Below are 21,269 nucleotides of genomic sequence, written 5' to 3'. Positions count from 1 at the left end.
CAAACCACATTGTAACTAACTGGTCCCAAATTACATACATAGATTAAAGAATCAGACAATGATACATTGATTAAAACATGAATATTAGAAAAAGAATAATAATTCAACACTTTGATATCTTGGTTAAGGAAAAGAAGAATGTTAACACTCAACCAATGGCTTGGCCGAAAGGAATGTCCAAAGAGGACAACCAAAAAGATACTACCAGGATAATAAACATAGCAACACAAAGTCAGATTTGGGTATTTGGGAGCCTATGTGAAAAATGTGTGTGAGAGTGAAATGCAAAGTTCACTAAAATTTTAAAATAGCCACCATTTTTATTTCCCCCTCAGATATTATACCCACATATATGTATTTCACATTTTTTTGAAAGAGCAATTTTTTAGATAATGATAAACTAACGCTTATGATTAATATATTTTTAATTTTCACAATATTATATTATTGTGAAATTCATATAAACCTTCTCAAACCCTCCTCCAATACAATTTTTGAGTTTCCTCAAATAAGAGGATTTTGTATATGAATAAAAAATTGATCCCCAAAACCCTCTCCTCCCAATGTCATCCATTTTATTTCATCCATTTGTTCTTTCCTTTTTTTCTTTCCAAACCCTCCCCTCTCCTCCAAACTCCCTAACAAAGCCTTAGTAAAATTCAAAATAATTTTAAAACTGGTAGTGTGTTATCTTTCACATTGAACATCGGCAATGAGTTCAATCGTTGCGAAAAAGTTTCACTAAATGTATTTTTTTCACTAATGTTTATAAAAATACCATAAATGAAAACAAAATGGAAATTTTAACTATCGATGCATTCACTGTTATCGTAGATAAAAAGTGAAAAGTACAATAATTCAAGAATGATGTGCATGATATTACTTTAATAGTATAATTAAAAGAATAAAACAAATTAATTAATATCATCTTGAAAACTAAAAATGACATTTTCTTTAAGATAATATTTTTTATTTATAAATATAACACTTATATTAGGAATGAGAGAATATTGTTTAAACAACAAAATAAAGAAAAATTAATAAAATAGACCGATTGGATTTATCTTACCATTGACATTGTCACTAGCCTTAAGAACAATAAAAATGTATTTAACAAGTGGGATGACCAGAACAGTGTAAAAATCATAGATAAGACGTCGAGAATGTCGTCCTTATGCTCAATACCCTCATGGAAGGTGCTTGCAAACACATGCATGGGAGAAGTTCTGAAGTCACCATAGAGAACTCCTATGCTTTCAAAAGCTAATAAGAATGTAGTCATCCAACCTAACTAATAACAATCAACTTTCAAGAAACATTTTACAAACTTAATTATCTCATGGACAATAAGCCACATGTTGCCCAACACAATTTTCTTTATGTTGTAAATTGTGTTGAGCAGCATATGACTTATTGTCCATGAGATAATTAAGTTTGTAACCTGTTTCTTGAATGTTGATTGTTATTAGTTGGGTTGGATGACTACATTCTTATTCGCTTTTCAAAGCATAGGAGTTGTCTATGGTGACTTCACAACTTCTCTCATTCATGTGTTTGCAAACACCTTCCATTAGGATATTGAGCATAAAGACGATATTCTCGACGTCTTATATATGTTTTATTACACCATTCTGACCTTCCCACTTGTTAAATACATGTTTATTGTACTTAGGCTAGTGACAATGGAAATGGTAAGATAAATCGAATCGGTCTATTTTATTAGTTTTTTATTTTATTTTGTTGTTTAAACATCAATCTCTTATTCCTGAGTGTTATATTTATAAATAAAAAATAATTATCCAAAATAAATGTCAATTTTAGTTTTCAACGTAATATTAATTAATTTATTTTCTTCTTCTAATTATACTATTAAAATAATATTATGTACATTTTTTTTGTAAGCCAACAAATAGGTGAGGTATCAAGGTGAGTCTGAAAAACATATATCCCTATCCCATGCCGCCTACTCATTATATATTATTAAAAAAAGGGAAAATATAGACAAGAGGGATGCCCAAACCAAAACCCTCAAAAAAGAAAAGAAAAAAACAAGGTAAAAAGAAAGTCCAAGAAAAAGTAAAGAAAAAAGCCCCTAGAAGAAAAAGGGGTTGTTCAACCACCCTTGAGTTTACCTTTGGAACGAGTATTATTGGAATTGATATAGTTGAGTTGTTTCATCTGCTTCTTCGTTAGATAATGTTAATCCTTGCCTGAAAGAAGATCTAGTTCCTTCTCATTGGAAGCGCTTGCTGCCATTGTCTGTTGTGCCAGCGCTTGCTGTATAAGTTCGATGTCTCTTGTAACAATTGGAGAACGACGAGGAATCACAACATAGAAGGGATGCTGCTCTGGATGGCTATTTCCACTATGATTTGATGCATCCCAATTCGAGTGGGACGCGCTCCCCTGTTATGGGCTAGTAGTAGTAAGACCAGTATCATCATGCTGTACATGCTCCAAAACGGTTTGAATTGGTATATTGATGCTTGATCGAACTATTTCATGAGTGATGATTTGTAAAGCCATATGGAAGGATGTAACCGCCTTGTCCGGCTGTATACAATGTGGAGTAGAATTTGGACGCGTAGCTGTACTGCCATCAACATTCACAACAATTTTTGGCCTCACCTCTTTGTTAATTGAAGTATCCTCAAAGTCAATAGCTAAAGTAGAATTTGAATGAGTAGCAGTGTTGTCATCAACATTTATAATAGTTTCAGGTCTCACCTCTCTAATTATCACATTACCCTTAGATACAATAGATGGTGTAGACAATAGTGGTTGGCTTGGGATCTTGGAGTGTGCTCCTTTCAGGTCTTAGGTTCGATTCCCTCTTGTGCCAATTTCGGTAGGCAAGTCCATACAGAGCTTTGCTCTGGCTTAGAACGGGCCCCCACAAGTGGGCGGGGGGATTGATCCCCTCAGACTAGTCGGTCCTTGAATCGGATACCGAGTTTTTAAAAAAAAAACATTTTCAAGAAATACTGGTCTCACCTTAGTATCCGCAGCGGCAACTGCAGGTTTCTCAAAAGCCTTAGATGAACCAATTCCCTATGGATTCTCTTTTTCCTTCAGTGTGGATGAAAAGGTTTCATTGGCACCTGCTGTTTACCTTACATCTCTTTTTTCTTACCATTGTCCGCAACAAGCATATTTTTCTTCTTGCCATTATCATCCCCACTAACTTGATGTGGGTGCAGCCATCGATAGTTGGAAACAATGTGACCAATAACCTGACAGTGCATCAGGAAGCCAGTTAAGCAACACTCTAATTTATACAAAACATGCAGATTAGAGTTCCTTATTTACCAAAAAGATTTTAAGATTCGTGCACTCAGCAGATCACGATAAACTTCCATTTGTAAAACATATACTAGTGCTGAATTTGACGTGAGTTTTGAATTTATTTTGTGTTGTTTTTCAATAGATAATTTAGACATCCTTTTTCAGTATTTCGATATTGCAGCTACAAGATCGAATTGGAACATGGCTAAAGTAAAACCTATCATACCATTGCTAAATGTTGGATATTTGGCACTAAATTTTCATGATTTCTGACTCAAACAAGGTGTATGTTAAAATTTAAATTCCTTTTGTTTTTCAAACAAGTAGGATAGTTTCCATTTTTTTTTTAAATCATATGAATATTAAATTGCATGTAAGTTATATATGCTTTTACTTAGGCATGCTGACTTTTTCTTTTTCTTAGTATGTCATATTTATATTTGACTAAGACATATGATAATTCCGTGGTAGACAATGATTAATTTACAAGTAGTGGAATATACAACCTACTGAGTCATAGTGTGTGTGTGGCAACCAATAATAGACAGGACTTCATTTTATTTGCTCAATATTTTCTTTTTTTGCATCATGATTTGTATTTTAATAAATTCATTTTTGAGACCTAGATTTTTTCAACACATCTTCTTACGCAGATAGTTATATGGACTTGTGTGTGGAAACTCATGAGTTATATAATGGAGTGAATTATATAATTATGAGTTTCTGGTGATGTGCCTTGTTGAGTCTATATTTGGTGTCCATGTATTCATAGTTCACGAGGATGAAGGATTAATCTGGTAATATAACTCCGAATTATCCAAAATAATCACGATGATGAGGGATCACTCGGTAATAAACGTTCGATATTTAAAATGGTACCACATGCATATAGAGTCTTATCTAGAACATATCAGTTTATGTGAGAGTCATGTATTTGATGTGAACATATGTGAAGATGTGTACATGGATATGTGGGTTTTGGTGATGTTTGAAACAATGGTGATGAAATGTGTATTATGTAGAATTGAGTTAATGTTACGATGTGCATACTTGCTATATCTTATAATGTGGAATTAAGGATTGATGTGATTGATTGAAAGAGAATATTTATATACTTATGATGATAGCATTTTAGGCAATGGATATGTGTATGTGTAATATCCCGCCTGACAGTATCGGTATATTACCCTTTGACCGTGTCAGATGAATTTAATTCATGGAAAGTAAGTTAAGGTTAATATTTTATGAGATGTCAGCTTCTTACGGAAAAGTATCAGAGTCGTTTTAAACACGCTTGAGGCAAGGGCATAATGGTAATTTCACGGAAAAAGGATATTTATATGTTTTTGGATGGAAAATATCTTATTTTCCCTTATCCTTTCTCTCTCTAAGTTGGGAAAACATTTTCCTCTTCCTTCTCTCTTCTCCCACACGCCCATCTATTCCTCTCTCCACCAAATCTTCCAAATCTTCCTTCCTTCATGGCAAGTGAATCAATCTTGTTCCCTCATGATCTCTTGTACAAGTAGAAGCTTGATTAAGGTTTGATTTCCCTTTTTCCACCTCTCATGAAGCTCATCCCATCTCTTTTTCCTCTTCACCAATCTTTCATGAAACTTCATCCTCTCATGGTAAGTTTCCAAACTTGTTCCCTTATGATCATTTAAGCTTAAGGAAGTATGGATTATGTTTGATTTCTTCTATTCCTCTTCTTGAAGAAGTGATTGGAAACTAGGGTTTGGTGTATGGTGAAGATGGATTCTAAATTGGTACAAGGTATGGTCTCCACTTGATCAAGGTAATAATATTAAGTTTGAATGGATTAATATCTCTATTCTTCCTCACCAAGAATTCCTTTTGATTTTAAGTTTTGAATATGTGTTTTGAGGGTAATGTTGGAGTATGGTTTTGAGCTTGAAATGGTGTCTTGGTTTGCAAGATAAGGACAACAAGTTTGAAAGGCATGAGCTAAGGTTGCAAGGAAATCAAGTTAGGGTTTTTGATTCTTGAGCTTATAAGCTTGGAGATGTTTCAAGAAAATTTACTAGGTGAGTTCCATAGCTAGTTTTCCTACCCTTTGGGATCATGTTTATGCCATGTTAGTTTATTATGAAAACTATGAAAAGTCTAGGATTATGTATTGTGATAGTTGCCCCTTTTCTTGCCATGCATGCAAAACATGTTTATACTTGCCAAATGAATGTTTTATAAGTTTCCAATGATCAAATATGTTCCAAAACACATAGAGACACTTGGTTTGAGGTTTTTGGGTCAAAAATACCATTTTTAAGTGTTCTGGACTGTCCTAACTCGCCACGGCGAGCTAGAACTCCGAAGGGGGGTCCTGCTCGCCCGCAACTCGCCACGGCGAGCTACCACTCGCCTCCCTAGTGAAATCACCCGCCTAGGCGAGTAAGACAGTGAGAAATCTCACTGTTTTGCTTGCTTTAGGCAGGCATGGGGAATCGCGACGCGGTTTTCTCCGTGGTGTCTTTTTACGAATGTAAACCCCTCAAACCAAGGTCCCAATTGATGATCAAGGAAAGCAAGATTCTTATGTTAAAGAGGCAAGTATTATGCATGTTAGTAAGGCATGGTATACGAAAGAATCATGTCATGAGTCGGGTAGTAAGTTACTCATTAAGCAAGGGAAAACTAGAGCCTCGACACAGTTGTCGAGAACTAGCTAGTTAGCATGAATTCTTAGAATGACAAGACGCGAAGTATAAGCTCTTCGCATATGTTTAAGAGTGTCTAGCAAGCATGTTAAGTCGTGGTTTGATTAGTTAATCACTCCACCAGGATTAAGAACTACAAGCATGAACAAGTATGAATTTACCGCTAATCGGATCGATTAAGGTTCCGAGGTAAACATGTATGCATGATTAGGTTTATCCTAAATTTATGACAAGTTTTAAGTAGGTGGCATGTCTCTTGCTATCCACACCAGGGGGATACAAGGGGTTCTCATCATGAGAACGATTCAAGCCGTAAGGGACCTGCATGTCACCGAAACCGCAAGACTAAGATAATAACCGCATGGCGGTGCTCGTGTCTCTTGTTATCCACGTCAGGGGGATACGGGAGGTTCTCGACCTAAGGGGAACAGTTCAAGCCGCAAGGGACCCGGACGACACCGAGGGAGTCCGATGTACGTACATCGGTCATGTATGGGATTGTTCTCGGGGTTACTCCACCCGGGGCTCTCCGTAAAATGAATCAAGATAATAATTATTTGTTTAACGCTAACATAATGAATGAACTTAGATACGATTATGTTTCTCATGATAATGATTATGTTATGGTATGCTAGAATGATTCCATGCACGATCATGTTCAAGAACAAGAGCACTAGATGCTATAAGACAAGTATAAGACATGGAATAGAGCAAGTAAAGATTATGATACCGATGACGATCTTAGGTTCCCCTAATCGTCCGGTTTAGACTCGTGTCATGATATGTTATGTTAGGCCTCGATACGTAGAGCGTATTCTTGGCATTGCGGTCCTAGTTTCCCCCTTGGCCGCCAAGACACGTATAGGAAGTGAAGCCTATAACAAGTGAGATAAGACTATGACGGCTCTAGTATGCACTACTGTCTAGTATTCAAGTCCCCACACACGTATAATCAACCGTCAGGTTGTAATGTAGACACGTGGTGACCGTAGGTTTCCCCTGAGGTTACCTATAGACTAGGAATTAGGGGAACTCACTGAGACATTATGTCTCATCCCAATCCTTATTTGTTTCAGATAAACAGGTTGGATGGCAAGCTAGTAGACGAATGGATGTTTCAACAAGTGATCGTTCGTACCGCAGCAGGATGTTATGGACTTCAAGGACGTAATTTTATTATACTTCAGAAAAGTTGAGTAGTATATCTTTGTACGAACGCATGTTGTTGTAAATAATATTCATTCAAAATTTTATTGTTGTATATTTTAATGTATCCAGTACTAAATTCAACTCACGTGCTAGACTTTCTAGATACGTCTGGTATGGGTGTTACAGTATGGTTATATATGATATTTGAAATCCTAAAATGCTATACTTAAACTCATTTATCTCGTGATGTAGATGTGCATGTTCAGGACGCTTGAGTAGACGTGAGTACCAAAGGATGGCTTGAGGCCTACTCTTTCTTTCTTTGCTTTTGGAGTCTTAGTAGCTGGGATCTGATTAGGTAGTCGGGAGTCTATTTTATATTTACTTTTGGATTTTATGTTTTCGAGGAACGTTTAAGTTCACATATTTGGATGTATATGAGATATGGAGATTATGACTTATGATGTTATGTGATGTATTTCCGCTGTGACTGTTTATGACATTTCATGTTTATGATGATTTATGACTGTTTATGGGTTAATGATGAAGTAGCACCTTGAAACTATGTGATTATCTGTTGATTTATAATTAAATATTGCATTTGAGGTTTGAGGGTGTTACACATATCAACATCGTCATTTCAAACTAACCATCACCTTTATTAATCACTATAATATAAAACATCTTTATCCACATCATCAATATAAATAAACATCTCTTTTTATATTAAACATATCATTATAACTACATATCGTTATATAATCACTTCATTATATAACATATCCAATTATCACATAAATCTTACATCATTAAACAATTCACCATTTACATTTAGTCAAATGATTCATCATTTACACTTTGTCACATAACTCAACAATATACTCATCACATTCTCATCATTAAATTTTCATCATCATATAATCAGCACAATTCATCATTCACTAATTCATCAATTCAATTCATCATATAGTTTCCAACATTCAAGAAAATCAAGGTTACATGTTTATACATACTCTTTAGCCATATACATGCCATATACATATTCCTATTTCCAACATCATACAAGTTTAACCACCATTATCAATAAAAAATCATTCCAAGTTATTCGATTTATTGAATTAGCTATATCTAGGCCAAAAATCAAGTTCATTAATTCTCAAAGGCCACCAAAAAGGTTATGCTAAAATTTCATGAAAAACGCAGCATGACCTACGTGTTGTATATTGATCATAACTTAAGTTTTAGAAATCCAACTGGAGTCAATCCAAAGGAAAATGAATTCTAAGATCCATATCTATAACTTTCATGAAGATACCTAAGCTCAGTTTGAAACAGAAAGAGGTGAAAAAGGTTGGTTTTCCTAAACCTGTAAAGGGTGCACGACCTTGGTGACCCCTGTGTAGTATTTCGATCATATCTTAAGTTATAGATATCCAAATGGAGTCAACCTAAAGGCAAACAAAATCTAACATTCATATCTACAGCGTACAGTGAAAATAATCTCCTCCCTTAACTATCCAATTGCTCATAAATCCCATATGATGAAAATAATATCCCCCATTACCTCTTAATCTTTAAAGCTATACTCCTACAAGCTTGTGTCTCCCTCTCCTCTTTGATTCTTTGATCTCTCCTCTAATTTCTCTATAGATCCCCTTTTCTCTTCTTTTGCCTCTTGCCTCTTCCTCCAAAATGTTACAAACGATTTTCTAACCCTAATCCACAAAGACTATCACTTATTCATATCCACTTGTTTTGTGCTTGGTCTCATATCTCTTAATGGTCTTAGCATCTGTTCTCTATACAAATAAAAATACTACACAATTACTTCTCTTAAACCTCTTATTCACTTATACACTTCTATTCTCTTGATTCCTCATAATTTTTTATTTCTCATAACTTCTCAAAAATACCCTTTACTCCTCAATTTTTAATAAAATCAACTAACACATCAATTCAACCACATTTAAATAAAGTAGCAAGCAAATAATTTAAAAACAATACTAGGACTAAAAATCGGGATGTTACATCATTCGATAAAAACCATTTTTTTACAACAAAAAAAAAGTAAAAAAATTCAACTTGTTGGGGGCACAACTCTATAAATTGAAATATTTGTTTACAAACTTATTTCCCCTTTTGACACTTATGTTTTCTCTCCTCCAAAATTTTTTTTATTGCTTAGAATCTAGTCTCGAGAGATTTTCATTTGTGTTTTTAATTTTATTTAGATTTCAATTTTTAAAAAATTGTAACAAACATACATCATTATCTCAAGAGTTAATTAAGTAAATGTTCCTTATAAATATCCAACATTTTATTTATAGATCCTACATAAATAATATCAATTTTGATAGGGACTAAAATTGCAACTTTTTTAGAACAAAAAACGTAATCTGATATTTATAGGAGTCATATAATTAATTAACTGTACTTTAAGGTTGAATTTTTTTTTTCTTCAAAATATATTTATCTTTTAAGATCATCCATATTTTAGTTTGTTAAAACTCAATCTTCACAAAATATAAATTCGTATACATACATACATACATACATACATACATACATACATATATATATATATATATATATATATATATTCGTAGAATATTAGAATATAAGTATGAACAACATAAACTTTCAAAAAAAAGGTATGCCCAACAAAAAAAAATTAACTTAAATGATCCAAAACACCAAGGAAACAAATATGAAATGCATACCAATTATATAAATGAAAAATAAATATAAATTAGATTGGAGATTTAGTAATGATGGCAAACCTTTGTTACTTTATTGATTTGATAATAAAAATTTATGCTTATTTAAAATCACTGTCAATGTCATGTTCATTTTCATCTTCATCAATTGTTATAAAAACCAAGGTTGATCGAGAGATCAAATTGACTTGACTAGAAATCAAATGAATAGTTAGATCAGTCATATCATCAGATCGAGAGTATCATAAGCTAATTAGATATTCAAATTAAAGACCTAATTTGCTTATGAAGTTGCTAATACAATAATATAGTAGTAATTGTTGGAGTCACTGAGAATACTACTGAGGTCTTTAATTGTACTCTCAGTGACTCCAACAGTCACTACTATATTATTGTACTAGAAACTTCATAAGTAAACTAGGTCTTTAATTCAAACATCTATTTGGCTTATGATACTCTTGATCAGATGACATAAATAATCTAACTATGCATTTGATTTCTACTCAATCCAGTTTGATCTCTCGATTAATCTTGGTTTTTATAACAATTGATGAAGATTAAAGTGAACATGACATAGATGGTGATTTTATGAAAATAAGCGTAAATATTTATTATCAAATCAACAAAGTACCAAAGGTATGCCACAATACTAAATCTCCAATCTGAGTTATATTTATTTTTCATTATATAAATTGATATAAGCATATGGTATTTTTTTCCTTGGTGTTTTGGATCATTTAAGTTAATTTTTTATGTTATTTATACTTATATTTTACTAACACACACACACACAAATTTATATTTTGTGAAGATTGAGTTTTAACAAAATAGAATCTGAGTCATCTTAAAAAATAAATATAGTTTGAACTTTCAATATAGAGGATGTATGTTACACTTTTTGTAAAAAATAAATTAATTTTTTTAAACAAATAAATAAAATGACCCCTATAAATATTCACATTTCGTTTTTTTTTTACATAAAAAATTGCAATTTTAGTGTCTATCAAATGTAATATTATTAATGTAGGGTCTACTATATTACAATGAAAAGGATCAAAAGTAACACATTGTCATTTTTACATGCAGTAGTTTTGACAATGCATCTTTTTTAGTATAATTTTTGAATTCATAACAAACATGAAGATTAATTTAAAAATAGACACATAGCTAACCTGTCAATTTTCTCCTTCATCGGTGGATCAAAATTATTATCATATTCAGCTTCTGATTTTTCACTTGAATAAGGCTCTATGGCATTGTCAAATTTGTTATTAAGATGTGTAGAATGAAGAGAAACACATTCCTAAAAATATATTCAATGGTGAGTAATGATAATAGTATAAAAAAAAACACGAAAACAACATAATAGTATTCTAAAAAAATGGGCATAGTCTAACCTTATTATAATTTTCAATTGTACTTTTTATTTCCCTTTTAGTGTTCTTACTTGTTGAAGTTTCTTCTGCATACAAAGCTCAACAAGGAATAAGGTGTTAAACTTATTAGACTAACACAAGGTCTTTTGACAGTTCGACAACAAAGTGGTAAACCTTTAACGTTGCCAGCCATAACAATTAGCAATAACAACAACTAACATTAAAAACTTAAAGAACGTATCTTCAATGGAAATTCCATCCTAAATAAATTGTGTTTGTAAAGAAAAGAAAATAGATATCTTACAATGAAGAGTATGTTAAAGAAATATGTACTTATTTATAGGAAAAGTATGATTCCTCTGAAATATTATAATTAAAATTATTAGAACATTATTAATGTTTAAATTATTTTAGTATATTTTTTTTTATATGTTGACTGAATTTATATTTTTCTTTTGTAGGAATGTTGACTTAATTTATATGTTCACACTATTATTTTATTATGCCTTTGAATATAAGTATTAAAGAACATTATTAATGTTTAAACTATTTTAGTATATTTTTCTTTTTATATGTTGACTGAATTTATATTTTTCTTTTGTCGGAATGTTGACTTAATTTATATGTTCACACTATTATTTTATTATGCTTTTGAATATAAGTATTAAATTTATAATCATATCTATGAAGCCCGGATACATGGTGCGGGTGTGATATGGCTATGCGGATATGTGAAATTTGCAAATTTTAAGATACAATACGTTTTTTTTTTCTTTTCATATGCCAATAGAAAGGTTAGGCATGGGGGGGACTGAAGCATCTCAACTAGGTTGGCACCCAACATAATATTATTAAAAAAAGGGAAAAATATTTACAAGAGGGGGGACTAGGCCAAAACCCTCAAAAGAAATAACAGAAAGCTAACAAAAGAGAAACAAAAATGTCTAAGGGAAACAATAATTAGGCAAACCATTTCTGTCCCTAGCAAAATCAGCCGACAAAGAAAGAGGCATAGTGGTATACCAAATAGTGTCCGTCAGAGCATGACCCAAAGAAGCAAGCTTATCAGCACAACAATTTCCTTCCCGAAAGATATGAGAACAAATCACCATCATATTCGCACCTAACACTGCATTAAATTCACGGAGCGGCATAAGTATAATGAAGCTTTTATTTACACAGAAATGAGTAACATTAGTATTTCTCCAAAACCAATTAGAAATATGAGGCTCCATCGGTTCAATTCCCTGAATGTTCCAGAAAATAATATTCATTGAGAAGGTGGAAGAGGACCCAAGGAACGGGTTTGATAGACAGACTTGTTCATCTTATTCCCTTTCTTTTTCTGCGACTTCGAAACAACCGACACAAAAGGTGTGTCATTCTCGGCAGCCTTGACCAACCAATTATTAATAAAATCCACTTCTTTCTGTAATGTAGGATCAACATGTGCATCAGGGGCAGCAACAATTCTATTGACATCTAAAGATTTATCTGTGACTGGGGATAAAATAGGTTGAAGTTCTACCCCAAGGCCATTTCTAACCACATCATCTGTAACATTAATGTATTGCAAAGTAGTAGAAGGTTCATCACGTGTTACCGAATTTTACTGAGGAGGAGATGTTTTAGCGGGATGGAACATTGCTGCGTCGTATCATCATCTAAGGTTTGAGCTGTAGCATCCTTAGCTTGCAAAGTCGCTTCCAAAGCTATGAAGGCTTCGGTTGAGGTTTTGTTTTGCATGGGCACTTCCTTGGCAAGTGCTTGTTGCTGCGGTTGTGGAGAAACAGTTGGCTCAAGTTGCATCTCCACTATTGTGGGTATTGGGACTTTCTTTGGATCCTGAAAAGCCTCATAAGAACCTATTCCATAAGGGTTGTCCTTAAGAGGTACCCACTCTGGACTTTTTGGTAGAACTTGCTTCTTTCCCTGAGCGACCTTTTCCTTGGCTGTATTAATGTCGTTGTCCTTCCGGGGATAAAGCCATCGACAAGCGAAAACATCATGACCTATGTTTTGACAATGAGTACAAAAATACGGCATACGTTCATAGGCCACCTCCACAGTAAAAGCATAACCCTCCCTTTCCACCTCAATTTCATGGAAAATCTTGCGAGTAAAATCCATGTCCACTAGTATTCTGGCATAATGTCCAAAAATGTGGTTGGATGTAGCATTATCAATAAGGAGCGGGGTGTCTACAACACTTGCGATTTCACGGAGAGTACGTTCCATCCAATACTCCTGAGGTAGCTCCAACAATCGAATCCACACTTGAGCATGAGTATTACGTCGCGTGTGCATATTGAAATCTTTAGTCCATTCAAACAGACGTAATACACCCGGCTTCAAGTTCACTGTTCCCATCGCCCAAACAAATACGGTTAAAATACATACTAAAGCTTATATGGAGAATGCTAATCAGCGCCCCAAGGGCAATGGTTAAGCATCTAAATCAAGTAAGTTTTCATAAAAAAGTTGTGTAATCATTACTTTATCAAAGATAACATCTTATTTTCCAAGACAAAATTTCTATTTGTAGATTCCTTAATCATTGTCTTGAGGGCACTAGTTAGCAAGACTTAACTTATATTCATGTAAAATACTTGAGAAAATAAGCATTGATTACTCTTTATTACTTATACTTCATACGAAAGTTGACAACATTCCATACCTTTTTTTTGTGTCTACTCTTTTTGTATAATCGACAAAAATCAAGCATTAACCTCAACATTGTAGTAGTGACACAAGGTTAAAGTAAAACTGTACAATTTTCTGACGATCCCTTGCTATTCAAATTAACTTCCTGACAAATCATTGCCACTGTTTTCTCTACTTGCTGAGAATAGCCATTCATAGTTTTAAGTCAGACATGTGATTTCATCTCTGCATTATAAGGAAAAATAAAAATTCAATAAACTTTAGATGATGAAAAATCAATAAACTAATCATTCAATCAATTATGTACACCTCTGGCTTTACGTAAAATTTTCTAAATTTCAAAAAATTTCACAAATTTTGAAGTACGAACAGAATGAAGGTAAATTTAGTACTAAAGTGTTTTAATAGGAGAGAGATATACATTTTTTTTTTGACAATAAATAACTATCTCATTTCATTAGCAATAATAGGTTCAATACAATCAGGCATCTCAGTAAACAAATGGAAACTAGATAACGATGTGGCCTCCCTAGCTAGGCTATGAGCAACCTCATTTGCTTGTCTCCTAATAAACTCAACCTGCGAGTTTGTGAAAAAAGATGAGAATGAATTTCTGCACTCTCTAATAATAGCTCCAAAATCAGATTCATCTTTACGATTGTTATGGAAGCTATCAACTACTCTCTTAGAATCAGACTCAAAAACAACATTATTAATATGCAAATCCTTCAGCCATCTTATAGCTAACAGAAGACCTAAAGATTCACCAACATCAACTTTAAGAATGGGTGAAACCCATTCAGTTTTAGCCAAGACGAAACTCCCTTGATCGTCTCTAATACATATGCCTATCCCGACTCTGTTGCTTACTTTACAAAAAGCTGCGTCAACGTTACATTTGTACCTCCCTATATCCGGTTTCATCCACATGTGATTAGCGAAATTCTGCTGTTGTACAGTCGCACCATTACGACACGTTTGCGCATTTTGCCAACTCATGAGGAGGTTCCTACCTCTCTCACAAACTGATGTCCGCGTTATAGTTTCACTCTATACACATTATGTATATTCTGTTTTGTTCATTAATATGCTTTGCTTTATTGAATGTGTATGATGTTTTTATATATTGTTAGATGCCATCTAGAGTGAGACTCGACAATTTTGGTAATTAGTTGGTCATATGAGTTAGAAATATTACTAGTTAATTAATTACGAAAGTAAAATCATTAGTGTAGATGCTTTCTTCCATATTTGTTAATCAAACAAAAAAAAATACCTTTTAAAATGTGACTGAGAATGTGGATGATGAGGTGACAAGGTTGCCTTGAAGAGAATGTTTTCAAAATTTTGATTCCAGACCGAATGGTTAGTGGTATCATTGGCCAAAAGGGTGAGTTTACTAAGAAAATTAAGGAAGAGACTAATGCACATATTAAGTGCATGTCTGGGTTGATAGTGAGATTGACATAATCATGTTGAACCGACATTATTTTGGCAAAAACTACACTTAATATGTGCAGTTTATTAATTATTTTGACATAATCATTATCATGTTGAACCGACATTTATTAATTATTTAGAGGTTTTCAAAATCATGATTTTGCTAAACTCACCACAAATCCAAATATACACTAATATTCTTGAAGGTCCACTTCAATTTCCCTATTATTATGTATGATGGATCTCATTCTATTTAAATGACAGTTGTATATATTTGTTATATTGCTCCTTTGAATATAATTCAATCTTATTTTAACCTTCACTATGTTCACTTAGAATTTAGAACTACTAGAACTATATCCTTCTAAAAATTACTTGGTGTGATATGGAAAACTCAACTTCATCTTACAAAATTCTTATATAATAAATTTGAAAGTGAAAACTAGTAATTTATCCAAGATATCATAGAACACGTAACATATTTTTTAGAACTATTGTGAGGAATTTTACTTGGCAAAGAAGCTTTCAAGGAAGTGAAACAATTTTATTTTCAGAATAAATTGAGAAGAAATAATAATTTATCAAATTTGTTTTATGTATATCAAAAGAGGATGTGTATTTTCTCGATAACCAACTGAAAATGTGTAGGTTATCAGCGAATATGAATGCCCAAAGTGGCTTCAAAAACCGAAGAGCCACGATTCCAGTTGCGGAAAAAACAAATGAGCATATACATTAATGCAAGTGTTGGCACAATGTTTTTATGTTAACAATCAGGATTAGTTTGTGAAGCCTTGGATATCAAGAAGCTTTCATTGCACCTGGTAACTTTAAAAGGTAATGGTTTCAGCAAATGAAGAGACATATTGCCCCATACCACTTGATGTTTATAATGTTGATTATGACGCGGCATATAGCACATTGGACGGTGGACGTGCTATTGTTGCTAGGCTTCTAGTTGAAGATACTCATGCAAGAAGCAGGGCTCCACCATAAGATCCATACAAGATGCCTCTAGTTGCACTATACGCATTCTGGTTGCATAAGGATATGTTGCTTCTATAGGAATCAATTATCAATTCATTTGCTTTTTAATTATGTTTTCTTAAGAGGTCTTGTATTTAGGGTGTTCTTAGGCATATTGCTAATTTGCATTTGGTTGATGTTGTTGTATATATTGTCATTAGCTCCACCCCTTCGGAGTTGCCTACTTTTTGAATTGTTATTCTTATTTATTTAATCAGTTTGCCACTTTCAAACACTGAACTTTTTTTGTTAGCTTTTAATTGATTAACTAATGTCAAGAAACATAATGAATTATAAATAAATATGCTAATGCTATTCGTATTTATTTAAACAATTTGTCACTGTCAAACTAAGCTTTTTTTTGTTAGCCTTTACTTGATTATTAACAAATGTACAAAAAGAAGCGTAATGAATTCTTATTTATTGAAACAGTTTGACACTGTCAAACACTACAGTTTTTTAAGCTTTTAGTTGAGTATATAATGTAAAATGAACGATTGTGATTTACACAGATTTTAATCTTGTAGCAAAAATGATTGAGTATTTTGTTTTTCCAACTCAACCGGTACCTCCCCCTGACAGTTTTTGAGCAACAACATCATCTAAGGATTTCTTAAAAAGTTGTTCTGCCGGTTCCGCTATCGATATTTCTCAATAAGAATACATCACAAGAAACTAGAAAACATTTTAATGAGTTGTTCTGCCGGTTCCGCCTATCGTGCATCAACAACAACACTTAAATACACTCCTAATTTTATCAAAACCAAATCTCAATAGCCAATAAACCTGCCAAGATACACATCATATAACAAGCTTATACACCTTTACTATAAATGGTCACAAATATTATCATAATTGATGATATATCAATGTTATTTCTTTCCTTAAAAAAAATCAAAGTTATTTCTTCTTGCAACAGCAATACCATTCAGAAATCAACAAATTAGTCCAAGGAAGGATAATCATCATCACCATATGAAGACACAATAGAAATTACTATCATAATTAATGAAGAATAAATGAAAATTAAGATTTATATGAAACTAAATCCATAGATGGGACCACTTCTTCCAAGGACAGATTAAAATGAAAACAACCAATGCAACTACCAGCCAACTGAAACTAAAGTACCAACTCCTACAAATCAAATCTTAGCAAGCACAAAATAACCCAAGCACTCTCAAAATTAACAAAACATCTTACACAATGATTCATCCCCTCCAAGTAAACACAGTCTGAAAAGTTGCAAAACTAGATCCTTATCAGAGGCACAAATGATGGGAAATTCACACCAGAAAAATAGAAGGAAATGCACACCAAAACTGCATCCAAAACCTGGAATCACATCAAAAAAATTCACCACCTTTGAGTTCGACAAAATTATCCTTTAGTGGCAAAACAAGTCTGCAACAAACCAACACTAGAAATTAAAACTAGAAGAATACGATCTTCTAAAAATAATATTGTTAGGATAAAAATAATAATTATATAGCATTTCAACTAAAACAATAATATCAATACCTATTAATCAACCAAATTAGAAGCTTTAACATTGGAATTTGAAGGTTGACCATTGACCATTGATGATATCACACCTAAAAGACAGTTATCACTTAATAAACTTAACATGGTAAAATGAAAAATCCAAATTAATTGCACAATTACTTGTAACATGTAGTTTTAAGATACATTCCATGTTTTAAACTTGGACATCTGCGTAAGTTGTGACCTTTTCTATTACAATAACTACAACTGGTTGAACCTTTTTTTGTGCAATTCCAAACTGCCTTTCAATTGTAGAGTGCATGGACGACCTCTCGGGACCGAATGTGGAGGATCGCGCAAATGTATGGTCTAGTCGTTGGAGACTTTGGGCATAACCTTGAATGTTGAATTATCAAATCCTTCATTTGGTTCTTCAATATCCAAACGATCTAGTTTTATGATTTCTTTCCGCAAAGATTGAATTGCAATATCATGATGCTTTTTTGATCGCGAACCTTTTTCAGATAATTCAAGAAACTCAACCATAATACTATTAAACAATGAAGTACTTGAAGCTCTGTTTCTGCCTTCCTCAAAGTCTTCAATTACCATTCCTCCAATTTTATCTTTCTTAGCATTTATTGTCCATCGACTTAAAACATATTGAGAAAGAAAAGAATAAACATTTTCCTTTATGAATACATTTAACACATGTCTACAGAGAATACCCACAAATTCAAACATGCGACAACTACATTTTGCTTCTTTATAAATGATATGAAAACTCACATGATAGTTAGGTTTTTCTTTGCAAATTTCGTGAATCTTGTATGTAGAAACTTCAACAGAAGATTCAACTCTCTCTGTGATAAATATTTGGGATCCAACCAACTCATCCTGAAATATCTTGAACACTTTTCTTGTATAAAGTTTTGAAGCCTCTTCTTCCATAGGATATAAAGTATGCAAAAGTGGTTTTGAATTCCTTGTCTTCACATTATTCGCTCTTTCCTTGTTATAACATGCATCAAGATCCTTCTCATACTGTATCACAAACTTGGTCAATGGAGTACTTGAATTCAAAAAGCCCTTACAAAATTTATTCATACTTTCACTCTTGTGGGTGGTAGACATTCCAGCACAAAAATTGTGATGTATATAGAAGGGAATCCATTTTGCTCGAATGGAGTATATCTTCTTTAGCAATTGGTTATCTTGCAACTCGTACTTATCTATCGTTACTTCCCAAGCATAATCAAAGTCATCAATAGTGGTAGATTGGTGAATGCGCTGGTAAAATTGATTTTTAAACTCACTATGTTCATGATAGATATGGGTCAAGTACTCTATAACTTTCTTCTCAATATGCCACATACAATAATGATGATTGACCTCTGGAAAAACCTTTGTAACTACATTAGAATTAGATATGTCTTGATGTGTGATAATAGTATTAGGACTAACTCCATCCATTGCTTCCAACCAAGTACATAGCAATCAAACAAAACTCTCTTCAGTTTCGTCCCATAACAGAGCACAACCAAAAAGTAGATTGTTGGTGATGATTAACTCCGATGAATGGAACAAATGGTATTTTATATTTATTTGTTAAGTATGTTTGATAAAAAGTCACTACATCACCAAAATATTTGTAAGTCATTCTAGATCTTGAATCAACCCAAAAGCAATTTGCTAATTTTCCTTCTGCATCCATTTGAAATGCATAAAAAAACCCAAGATTCTTCAACTGAAAATTCTTAAAGTACGACAAGATCAATTGAACATCTCCATTTTCTAATTGCTTTTGTCTCTTTACACTTAAATAATTAATAAAATCTTGTTGGCTAAACCCAACATTGTCAACACCACCGCTCTCATATCATAATATTGATGCTATTTTACTAGGGCATATACCAGAAAACTAAGTTTTTTTAGAATCAAGCACATCAGTAAGTTTTTTTTTTGCGCTTTGGTTTTGCTTCTATGCACTCGAAGAAACTGTGAAATTATTAGGGGAAAATAGTTCATGATTGTGGTCTCTTTCAATCTAGAAATAGTCCACCTATCTTCATTTTTCTTGATGTACAACATTGCTTTGCATCCTACCCTTGTTTGATCGTGTACTTTAAGACTACCATTTTCTACTTTTAAATATTTTTGGGATCTAAAGCCCTCCTTTGAACAAAGAATCTCTTGACCAATTACCATACCATTCGTTTTTGATTTAGTAACACGACCCATACGGAAACTAAAACCTTTGTTCATGGTGTACCTTTTGTAGTAATCCTTTACATCTTCAATTGATACAAACTCCATTCCTTCAAAGGGTCCTAAGGGGATTATGTGAGAGTCATGTAGTTGATTATGTGAACATATGAGAAGATGTGTACATGGATATGTGTGTTTTAGTGATGTTTGTAACAATGGTGATTAAATGTGTATTATGTAGAATTGCCTTAATGTTACGATTTGCATACTTGCTATATCTTATAATGTGGAATTGAGGATTGATGTGATTGATTGAAAGAGAATATTTATATACTCATAATGATAGCATTTTAGGTAATGGATATGTGTATGGCTATATATGATATTTGAAATCCTGAAATGCTATACTTAAACTCATTTATTTCTTTATGTTGAATGTGTATTTTACCCTCCAGTGGTTGTTTGGTCGCCTACATCACCAATGGCGGAACCAGGGGTGGCAAGGGGGAGCCTTGGCCACCCCATCTTAAAATAAAAACAAATTTTATATCCTGGAATTTGGCAAATTGTAAAGGATACCTTAATAAATCCATTTTTCTTGTTTAGTATACTTAAATTTGCTTGCTTTGCCAATTTCAGTCATTCTTGTTCATTACATATTGTTAAATTGGGAAACAAAATGGGACATGAGTTTCTAGCAGATAACATGTTAGTTTATATTGAAAGGGAAATTAGTGCATGTATTAGTTCTGAGTCAATTATTGATGATTTCAAGTCACCCAGAAAGCATAAAGTGTCACTTTAAGTATTTAATGATTGACTTTATATATTATATAATTTAAATTTTGAATGATCAATTTTGGGTTTATTACAACTTAGATGTGTTGTACGCAATATTTTTTTTTTAACGGCAAATTTTATTAAAAATGATTTATCTATTTTAGTTTATTTTGATGACGACCACCCCAAAAAATTTTGTCTGGCTCCGCCACTGTACATCACCTTGTGGTGTAGATGGGCATGTTCAGGATGCTTGAGTAGACGTGAGTACCAGAGGATGGCTTGAGGCCTACTCTTCCTTTCTTTGCTTTTGAAGTCTTAGTAGCTGGGATCTGATTAGGTTGTCGAGAGTCTATTTTATATTTACTTTTGGATTTTATGTTTTCGAGGAACGTTTAAGTTCACCTATTTGGATGTATTTGAGATATGGAGATTATGACTTATGATGTTATGTGATGTAT

At 33.0% G+C, this 21,269-nt stretch overlaps 2 protein-coding genes, 1 long non-coding RNA gene and 1 pseudogene across 3 annotated transcripts; 1 reads left to right on the top strand and 3 right to left on the bottom strand.

Annotated features, from left to right (window-relative positions):
- Window positions 1–4,764: 4,764 nt before the first annotated feature.
- On the top strand, window positions 4,765–7,185 carry LOC146915477 (uncharacterized). The gene is made up of 3 exons (XR_015013339.1): window positions 4,765–4,916; window positions 5,004–5,333; window positions 7,040–7,185. It is a non-coding gene; the product is annotated as an uncharacterized LOC146915477 (long non-coding RNA).
- Window positions 7,186–12,475: 5,290 nt separating this feature from the next.
- Window positions 12,476–13,575, bottom strand: LOC146915476 (uncharacterized). The gene is made up of 2 exons (XM_085721360.1): window positions 12,849–13,575; window positions 12,476–12,759 (listed from the first exon to the last, which is right to left on the bottom strand). The coding sequence occupies exons 1-2, from the start codon at window positions 13,573–13,575 to the stop codon at window positions 12,476–12,478; spliced, it is 1,011 nt and encodes a 336-aa protein (XP_085577486.1).
- Window positions 13,576–14,313: 738 nt separating this feature from the next.
- LOC146915475 (uncharacterized) lies at window positions 14,314–14,868 on the bottom strand. The gene has a single exon (XM_085721359.1). The coding sequence runs from the start codon at window positions 14,866–14,868 to the stop codon at window positions 14,314–14,316; it is 555 nt and encodes a 184-aa protein (XP_085577485.1).
- Window positions 14,869–17,996: 3,128 nt separating this feature from the next.
- Window positions 17,997–20,154, bottom strand: LOC146915474 (protein FAR1-RELATED SEQUENCE 5 pseudogene; annotated as a pseudogene).
- Between the last annotated feature and the right edge of the window lie 1,115 nt (window positions 20,155–21,269).

This window comes from Medicago sativa, chromosome 6, assembly GCF_051527215.1.
Source record: "Medicago sativa cultivar Bolivia chromosome 6, Bolivia_mono, whole genome shotgun sequence".
NCBI classification, from domain to species: domain Eukaryota; kingdom Viridiplantae; phylum Streptophyta; class Magnoliopsida; order Fabales; family Fabaceae; genus Medicago; species Medicago sativa.
The sequence above is the reverse complement of the archived record's forward strand: the minus strand, read 5'-3'. Positions and strand labels throughout refer to the sequence as shown.

Coding starts and splice junctions, on each gene's coding strand:
- LOC146915476 (XM_085721360.1), bottom strand. CDS start 13,575: ATGGGAACAGTGAACTTGAAGCCGGGTGTATTACGTCTGTTTGAATGG. Junction 12,760..12,848: donor TGATGATACGACGCAGCAAT/GTTCCATCCCGC, acceptor TTAATGTTACAG/ATGATGTGGTTAGAAATGGC.
- LOC146915475 (XM_085721359.1), bottom strand. CDS start 14,868: ATGAGTTGGCAAAATGCGCAAACGTGTCGTAATGGTGCGACTGTACAA.